This window comes from Fonticula alba, assembly GCF_000388065.1.
Source record: "Fonticula alba strain ATCC 38817 unplaced genomic scaffold supercont2.6, whole genome shotgun sequence".
Classification (NCBI taxonomy): Eukaryota; order Rotosphaerida; family Fonticulaceae; genus Fonticula; species Fonticula alba.
The window spans coordinates 401,217-410,481 of record NW_009242976.1 but is presented as its reverse complement, the minus strand read 5'-3'; the positions used below and the strand labels follow the sequence as shown (position 1 = coordinate 410,481).

The 9,265-nt window shown below is 66.3% G+C and overlaps 2 protein-coding genes across 2 annotated transcripts; both read left to right on the top strand.

Moving 5' to 3' along the window:
* Positions 1-45: 45 nt before the first annotated feature.
* Positions 46-1,490, top strand: H696_03760 (hypothetical protein; the record flags this gene model as incomplete). Its single annotated transcript, XM_009497618.1, has 2 exons — positions 46-343; positions 445-1,490. The coding sequence occupies 2 exons, from the start codon at positions 46-48 to the stop codon at positions 1,488-1,490; spliced, it is 1,344 nt and encodes a 447-aa protein (XP_009495893.1).
* A 2,501-nt stretch (positions 1,491-3,991) lies between these two features.
* On the top strand, positions 3,992-9,264 carry H696_03759 (H+-transporting ATPase). The gene is made up of 9 exons (XM_009497617.1): positions 3,992-4,316; positions 4,497-4,670; positions 4,793-4,874; positions 5,003-5,212; positions 5,376-5,588; positions 5,771-5,908; positions 6,077-6,149; positions 6,329-8,830; positions 8,992-9,264. The coding sequence occupies exons 1-9, from the start codon at positions 4,288-4,290 to the stop codon at positions 9,207-9,209; spliced, it is 3,639 nt and encodes a 1,212-aa protein (XP_009495892.1). The 5' UTR covers positions 3,992-4,287; the 3' UTR covers positions 9,210-9,264.
* The last annotated feature ends 1 nt before the right edge of the window (position 9,265 follows it).

Here is a 9,265-nt window from a genome sequence, read left to right as displayed (position 1 = left end):
CCCCCCCCCCCCTGCTTCCCTCCTCCGACACACCCATCTCCCACCATGCCCCGCGACACTGCCCTTACCAGTAGCTACCAGGCGGCCCTGGCCAATGGCGATTTCGCCGGGCTCAATCGGACCGCCGAGTCTGGCGACGAGACGTCCAAGTATCCGGAGGTCTACGAGCTCCTGACCCCGTCGGGGCCGTCGCTCGTGCACCTGGTGTGTGAGCACGCCTCCAACCGGATCCCCCCGCCGCCGTACTCGGCAGATGGCACCTGGCCCGAGGAAGATCAGTGGCTCGTGAACACGCACTGGGCTCTGGACATCGGTGCCGAGGCGCTGACCCGCGAGCTGAGTGGTACGCATTTGGGCTTTCTTCTTCCTCCTCCTTCTTGCATTTTTGCCCATCCTTTTTGACACCCATTGCCCTGGCCAACGGCGCCCGGATCGCCCACAAAGCTGCTCTCAAGGCCAAGACCGTGCTTGCGCGCTTTTCGCGACTCATGTGCGATGCCAACCGCGAGATCGGCTCGGACACCATGTTCCGCAAGGTGGCCGATGGCGTGCCGATCGCCCTTAATGCCGTGCGTTTGGACTTGCAGCTGGACCCTGCCCTTCCGCCCAGCAGCCTGGCCTGTCTTGCTAACCGCACCCACCCTGTCACCCTGCCGCCCTGTCACCGCGACCCCCACCACGCCTTCGCCCACCTCTCGGGCATGAAGAACATGACCCCCGAGGAGGAGGCCAAGCGCGTGGCCCTCCTGTACAATCCCTTCCACGATGGTGTCACCGACAGCATCCTCAGCTATGTGCTCGATCCGTCGCAGTCCGGGCCGCATGCCCTCCCTCGACTGCTCCTTTCGGTTCACACCTTCACCGAGGTGTATGAGAATGGCGAGCCGCGTGACGTTGAAGTGGGGCTCCTGTTTGATCGCCTGCAGCGCGACGAAAACTTCCGCCGTGGCGGCCCGGCCAACCAAACCATCGCCGAGCAGATTGTCTACCGCCTGCGCAATGGCAACAATGTCATGGACTGCCCGGTTTCCTCCTCCTCCTCGGCATCCAACGGGGCGGTGGCCAGCTCGCGAGAGATGCCCACCGCGGCCGCCTCCTCTGAGGAGGACGTCCAGCTGGCCGGCGCGTCGTCGGCCACCGCCGAGGACAAGGCAAGTGGCACCGCCATGACCGGCGGCAAGCCCGAGGCCGACACCTACCAGGCACCTGAGGACATTCTCTGCCCCATCGGGCCGGATGGCTATGATGCCCGGCTGAATGAGCCCTACAGTGGCCTGGACAACCCCTTCGCCTTCCTGGTCCGCCGGCAGTCGGACCGCGTGCGGGAGATCCTGCTCGACCACTATGACGAGCATGATCTCCTGGGCTCGCCGCCGGTGGTCGTGCCGCTGATGATCGAAGTCCGCAATGATCTGGCCGCCAATCCCGCCTGGCGTGCCAAGTTCATCCCCATGTTCCTGGACGCCCTTCTGTCGGTGGGCTTCTTCTGAGAGCTGCGAAATGCATGCGCCTCTCCTCGTCGCCCCGCCACCGCTCGCTCGACACCGAGACTCTGAGAGGCAGTGCCGGGAGGCGGGCATCCTCCTTTTTGCCCGCGCCCCCACCGGCTCTTCCCCTCGCTCTCCGGCACCGGCCTCTTTCTCTCTCTCTCTCTCCCCCCCCCCTCCCCCCGCTCCCTCTCTCGGGGACGCGCACCTTCACATCATTTGGCCCTGCTTCCTCCCTTTCCCATCGCGTTTTCCCCGCGGTGGGGCTCTCTCCTGTGCACGGCGCATGCCTTTTGGCACATGTGTGCGTGTGTCGGGCATCGTTCGTGGGATATTCCCCAGGAGTCTCCAATGCCTCGGCAGACATCCCAGGTGCAGAGTATGCCCGGGTCTCGGTGAGACAAGGGGATTTTGCACTTAACAGATCCCGATACACGCTGGGCTGGGGAAGCGCCACACAGGGACGGGGATCACAGCGGAGACCAGGCACACATATGCTTGCAGCCATGGTCCCCTGCCTCTCTCTCTCTCTCTCTCTCTCTCTCTCTCCACAGGCCCATGTACCAATTTCGGCCGTGCGTCGGAATAAAATAGTCAGACCCAAGGACATATGCAATACGCGCAATCTGGAATGAACATAAAAAGTGTAACCATACTCGCCGCCATATCGCCCCCGCGTGTCGCGCTCTCTTCCCTGGAGCAAAATCTGTTTCGGGAATTTGCCCGGCAGCCGGTCCTCTCTTCGTGGGTTAAGCTCCTGCTTGAGTTATGCATGTGGGGCCGTATCACGGGCCAAGGAGCGGCAGCCCCCGCGGAGCTTGCCGGGGCCCTGCCGGGAGCGGGTGCCCGGGGGCCGGAACGGGTGGGGGCGGGCAAGGGATGAACTTGGGAAGGAGGCGGCCACGAGAACCCCCGGGCGAGGCGGGGCCACGGGGCGGGGGACGAAGCAGGAACAAGTCGGCCCGAGCAGGAAGCGGGGGGAGAGGCTGCCGTTGGCGCGGGAATGAAGGAAGGAGGGGGGAAAAAAGCCAAAAGCCCGAGCTCCTTCGCGGTGGGCAGATTTTGTGTCAATCTTATCATCGTCACATGTGGTGCCAGAACAAAAAAGGGCGCCGAATGGAAGAGCGTCCGTTCTCAGGGGGGTGTGATGTAATGGTGTGAGCGGGGGCCGGCGAGGGTAAGGGCCTGAGCCATGAGTGCACTTGGTGTGACGCCCAGGCCGCGGGGCCCTGCATGAAGTTCGCGTTCTTGGTGTTGGCTGGCGATCGTGTCCCCCGCCCCCCTCCCCCCCCCCCCCCCCGGTGGACGACTCTCCGGCCCGGAGTGGAGAGGATCCAGACAATGTGCGCTGGGAAAGCTGCCTGCCCCCGAGGCATGGCCGGGAGGCCGCCGGCTGTGCCGGGCATCCCCGCCCGCACCCGAATGGTACTGCCCCAGACACGGCGCAGACGCCCGGGGAAATGTTCCGGCCCCTGGTGTGGCCGGGCTTTCTGATGTCATACGCCTGTGAGCGCGCGGCGTATGCGCGACTGGGTCTTTCAAAATCCCCCCGCCCCCTCGCCCGGCGGTTGGAGAGCGCGGCTTGGGGGAGGCTCGCGCGTTTTCTGCCGCCACGAGGCCGGGTGCTGGTAAACAAATCCCCCCACCTGCGAGGATGGTGCTGGGCGATGTCCGGGAATCCGGACGGCCTGAGGCCGCCTTGGCGCGCCCAGGGTCTCGGATCATCGACAAGCGCAGGGGCACATTGTCCATGCACCTTTTTTTTTTTTTTTTCCACGACGCGTACGCCTGGGTGTGTGTGACTGGGGCGAGGGCAAAGCGAGCATCGGCGCTTGCCAGATGGTGCGGCCCAGCATAATCGAGTGCAGCATCGCATTCCGCCGGAGCCCGAGGCCAAGACCGGGCATTTCTGCCGGCGGATCGCTTTTCCTCGTCACCAGGGACCGGTGGGGAGCCCCGCGGCCTTGTTTGCGCGATTTTCCCCGCCGCTGCGCCATGGGCTCCCTAGGGGGCCCGGCCGGCGGAGCACATCCGATTTCCAGGGGGGTGGAGGGGGGGCGAGGCGAAGGGGCCCCAAGTTCCCCGTCCCCCCCCCCCCCTCTCGCCCTCCTGTGTGGCCGCCTGCAGGCCCCTCAGCAGGGCACACGGCTGTTTGGGCGCCAATCTTCACCGGGGGGGAGGGGGGGGGCGGAGCCACGGCTGGGCGCGGGGGCGCGGGGGAGGGGGGGCTGCCTCGGCTCGGAAATCGATCGCTCCCCGGGACGGGGAGCCGCGCGCGCGGGGAGGCAGCCAGCCTGGCCGATGGAGAGGCCGCTCGTCCATCGGGCCGAAACACCGGCAAACCTCCGGCGTTGTCCGGCGTCATCGTCGAGACCCCGGAGCTGGTCCCAGCTAGATCGTCGGCGCGGCCCTTCCCCCGACCGGCATCTTGGCCGGCCTTTCTCCCTGCGGGTCCACTCGGCTGGCGCCAAAGATGGGACTCTTCCAGGACCATCCCAGCGGGAGGCTGTCCCAGTCCAGGGCACTGCTCATCATTCTCACCCCGGCGCCCCTCTCCTGCACCCCCTCTTCTCCTCGCCACTCGGGCTTCCTCGGGCCTTCCTCGCTCCTTGCCCCTCGCTCCCGCCGCCCCCCCCCCCATCTAGGTGGTCTTGCGTGACTTCCCCTCGCCGGGCGCCGGATACTCCCGGCGCGCGCCCCCTCCAGCCTTCCTGCTCTTCCCCCTCTCCCCTCCTTTCAACGGTCACCCTCCCCCGGTGCATCTCTGCCAGGCAGCACATCATGGCCCTTGTATGGCAAGATGACCGCCGCCCAAAATGACAACCTCCTGTGCGTCGAGCAAGCCTCCCTCCCCCCCCCCCCCCCCCCCCCCCCCCCCCCCTCCCACTGCCCCCCCCCCCCCCCCCCCCCCTCCCCCCCCCCCCCCCCCCCCCCCCCCCCCCCCCCCCCCCCCCCCCCCCCCCCCCCCCCCCCCCCCCCTTCCCCCCCCCCCGCGCACCCCATACCCAGCGCCCTGTCGGCGGAGGACGCCCACGTTGACAAACTCTCCCTCGATGAGGTGATGCACCAGCTCAAAACCAACCCGCTTGGACTGTCGGACGATGAAGCCGCCCGGCGGTTGGCCATCGTCGGCCCGAACCAGATCACCGAGAAGACCAAGTCCCCTATCCTGGTCTTTCTGGGGTATGTGCACCTGGCCTTGTGCCCGAGGTGTGCTCTGTGCCACGCCCCAGTTCGGCCATTGCCTCTGACGCGCCGCCCTCTCGTGCCATCTCCCTCGCCATCCCCGATCACCCTCGGCGCAGGTTCATGTGGAACCCCCTCTCATGGGCCATGGAATGTGCGGCCATCCTGGCCATCATCCTCCTGGACTATGTGGACTTCGGCGTGCGTGTCTTCCCCCGCTTCCTCTTGTACCGGCCCCTGCCGTCCTCCCCTGGCCCTGCCCCTCCCACGTCCCCAGGCCGGCCCGCGATGCTGACATTTGCCGGGCCTCGCCCACCAACCCCTGCCAGCTGATTATCGCCCTGCTGTTCATCAACTCCACCATCGGCTTCTTGGAGGAGCGGTCGGCTGGCAATGCGATTGCCGCGCTCAAGGCCCAGCTGGCCCCGGAGGCGAGAGTCCTGCGCAATCGCGAATCCCGGCCCACGCCGGCCAACCAAATTGTCCCTGGCGATGTGATCCGCGTCAAGGCCGGTGATGTCCTGCCGGCAGACGTGAAGGTACGACCCTGGCCACCCCCCCCCCCCCCCCCCCCCCCCCCACCCCCTCTTCCTCCTCATCCTCCCTTGACTGCTCCCCTCAAACCGATGCCCCTCGACTATTTCCCATTCTCCGCGCAGCCTGTCCTAATCACCATGCTGCTGATTCCCACGCCTGGGCCAGCTTCTCAATGGCGACGAAATCAAGGTCGATCAGTCTTCGCTGACTGGCGAGTCGCTGCCAGTGACCAAGAAGACCGGCGACACTGCCTTCTCCGGGTCCATCGTCCGACAGGGAGAGATCGAGGCCGTCGTGTATGCCACCGGTTCGCACACCTTCCTTGGTCGTGCCGCGGCATTGATCAGCACCGCCTCCACAGAGTCCAATCTCCAGCATGTACGACGCATGAGAGCCCTCCATTGCCCATTACCAGCGGAGGGGGAGGCGCGGGGCCGGGTTCCTCCTGACATCTTACCTGACTCGCGAAACATTGTCCACACCTCTCCCATGGGCTGGGTCTCGCCCTTGCCTGGGTGCTTTCTTCTTTTTTTTCTTCGCCCCCCCCCCCCGGCTGGCAGACCATGACCATCATCGGGAATGTCTGTCTCGTGGTCATCCTCATGTGGGTGACCATCGTCCTGCTGGTGCAGCTGATTGCCCGCGGAAGCTGGACCAGCCGCTCGCCGCTGGGCACACAATTCCCCGGTCTAACGAATGTGCGTGCCGATGCGAGCATATCCATGGATATGCATGGCAGCAAAGTGTCGTCTCACCCGTGCCTTTTCCCCCTCCCTCCCTCTCTCTCTCTCTCTCTCTCTCTTGGTGATAGCCTTGGTGCTTACTGCGTATTTTTGTTTTGCCCCTCTTCCCCTCTCCATGTCCAGCTTTACGGGCCGAACCGCTGCCGCATGGGCCAGAATCGGTGCCCCACTCTCAACAACATCCTCATTCTCATCGGTACGCACACACCGCCCCCCTTCCAGTCACCTGTGCCGACCAGCCAGCCATCATCCTCACCTTCGACACTTGCTCGCCCATCCTCCCCGTCCCGCCCCCCCCCCCCCCCCATCCCTATCCCCTACCCCCCTCCCCTCGTGCCATCTTCGGGCTTCCTCCCCCGCCCTCGGCCTCCACAGTGGGTGGCATTCCGATTGCCATGCCCACCGTCCTGTCGGTGACCATGGCGATTGGCGCGTCCAAGCTCTCGCAAAAGCAGGCGATTGTGTCGCGCTTGACAGCCGTCGAGGAGCTGGCCGCCATGGATGTCCTGTGCTCGGACAAGACGGGCACGCTGACCCTCAACGAGCTGAGCATCAACAATGCGGAGATCTACGCGCACGAGGGGGCCACCCCGGAGGATGTCCTCTTCGATGGGGCTCTCTGCGCACGGACCGAGGACGCGGACCCCATCGACACGACCATTGTCAATGCCCTGACGCAGGACCAGCTGTCTAGCATGGCACGCTTCCGGGCCACGCACTATGTTCCCTTCGATCCGGTCGGCAAGCGGACCATTGTCACGTTGGTGGACTGTGGGCCTGCCGGGGCGGAGGACCCGGCGGCGGCCACCGCCAAGGGGGCGGTCTTTCGCACGGCCAAGGGCGCCCCGCAGATCATCCTGGACATGGCCCACGATGCGGATCTCATCCGGCCCAAGGTCATGGCCAAGGTCAATGAGTTTGCCTCGCGTGGCTATCGGTCGGTGGCTGTGGCCCGGTCCACGGGGGCCGGGCCGCTGGAGCAGGCGTCGTGGAACTTCGTGGGCATGATCCCGCTGTATGACCCACCCCGGCACGACACGGCGCAGGTGGTGGCCGCGGCCATTGACATGGGCATCGCCGTGAAGATGATCACCGGCGACCAGTTGGCCATCGCTCGGGAGTCCTGTCGTCAGATGGGGCTCAGCACCGATGTGCACACGGCTCGCTTTTTGGACGGCTCGCCGAGCACCATGGAGCTCCTCCGCCAGGGAGCCATCAGCGCCATTGACGAGCAGGGGACGGCTCCGCCGCCGGCGCCGGAGGCCGCCCCGGCGGCCGTGGCCGGCGACAAAACCGTCGACAAGCTCGGCGACCCGGTGCCGGCGGCGGCGGCCGCCGCCGCCGCCGCCGGCACCACCGGCAAGGCCGTGCCCAACTCCACGGACACGCTGGTGCAAGATCCGAGCCACCTTCAGGCCCTTGCCGCTGGGGCCGAGCCGGGAGACGCCCGGTCCTCCGGCGACCTGGGTGCCACCAGCAGCACCAGCGCCGGGCTCTCTTCCAGCGGGTCGGTCGGCAGTGCCGATGCCATTCTGCCGGCCCCTTCGAGGTCCGGCCAGCCGCCCGGGGCCATTGAATTGGCCACCTTCTCGGCCGGGCCCGTGCCAGGCCCCGGGGTCGGGGACACTGGGGGGGCCTCTTCCGCCGCCGGGACAGCTGCCCCGTCGTCGCCATTGGCGGCCGGGACAGAGCCCGGGTCTCCGGCCGGTGCCGGTGCCGGTGCCGGTGCCGGTGGCGGCACCGGCGCCCCGGCTACGGCCACAAGCTCCGGGCAACTGCTCAGTGGCCCTGCGGCGTCGGCCGGCCGGGCGGCAGCCGCCCGGCCGACCCCCGGCGGCCGACAAAGTCTGGTCGGCGGTCACTTGGCCGCGGCCTACCTGGCCAGCAGCATGCAGCCGGTCCCCGGCCAAACGACCACCACCGCCACCATGGGGCCGGATTATACTTCCTCCGGGGCGACCGTCGATCGGGCCGCCCAGGGTGCCGAGGAGATCACCATCGACCAGCTGGTGGAAAAGTCCGACGGCTTTGCCGAGGTGTATCCCCAGCACAAGCATGCCATTGTCAAGCGTCTGCAGCGGTTGGGCCATGTGGTGGGCATGACCGGTGACGGTGTGAATGACGCGCCGGCCCTCAAGCAGGCGGACATCGGCATTGCGGTGGCCGGGTCGACCGATGCCGCGCGTGCCGCTTCGGACATTGTCCTCCTGTCGCCCGGGCTCGGTGTCATCATCGACGCCATCATCGGGGCGCGGAAGATCTTCCAGCGCATGAAGAGCTACGCCACATACGCCGTGGCCACCACCGTGCGGATTACCTTCACCTTCGGCCTGCTGGCCACCATCTTCGACTGGTACTTCCCCACCATCCTGGTGGTCATCATGGCCATCCTCAATGACGGGACCATGCTCACGATTGCCAAGGACCTGGTTCGGCCGTCGAAAACCCCGGACTCCTGGCGCCTGACGCGGCTTTTCCCGCTGGCCTTCCTGTACGGTCTTTACCTGACCGCCTCGACGCTGGTTCTCTTCCGGTGGGCCTCGACCCAGCACAACATGTTCACCAGCATCGGCCTGGTGCCCGTGCCTTTGACCACCTACGAGGGGCAGGCCCGGCTCCGGGCCATCGTCTACCTGCATGTGTCCCTCTCCGGGCAGCTGCTGCTCTTCATCACTCGGAGTCGGAGTTTGTCCTTCATGTCGATGCCGCATCCTTTGATGCTCCTGGCGTCGGTGGTGGCCCAAGTGAGTGCCACCTTCATCGGCGTCTACGGCTTCAATGGCTACCCGGACTACAACACCAATCGCCCGCCGGGCGATCTCATCTGGGGCAAGGAAAGCTTCCTCGGCTGTGGCTGGGGCTGGGCGGTCTGTGTGTGTGCGTTGGCCAGCAGGAGCCCTTTTCACGGGGGAAGGGGGCGGGGGGCGTGGCCTTTCCACCGGCCGTGCTCGGTGTCCTTTTCCATCGGCCTTCTGACCCTGCGACATGTCGTGTCACTCTTGTTCCTCCTCTCTTGCCTCTCTCTCTCTCTCTCCCAGGGATCTGGACCCTATGCTGGTACATTCCTCTGGATGTATTCAACATGCTGCTGCACCGCAACTGGCGGCGCATCTTCTCCAAGGTCAAGCACGTGTCGGTGCACGGACGCAAGGACCAGTCAGTGAGTCGCGCACATGCGGCCGAGGCTCACCGGCGGCGCGCGCGGCGTGAACGCGATGAACTTCGCTCCCGACCCATTGAGATGCAGGACTTCTGAGAGCTCCCCCTGGCTGGACAAGCCCCCAACGGCGACTCCTTTCCTCCCCCCCCCCC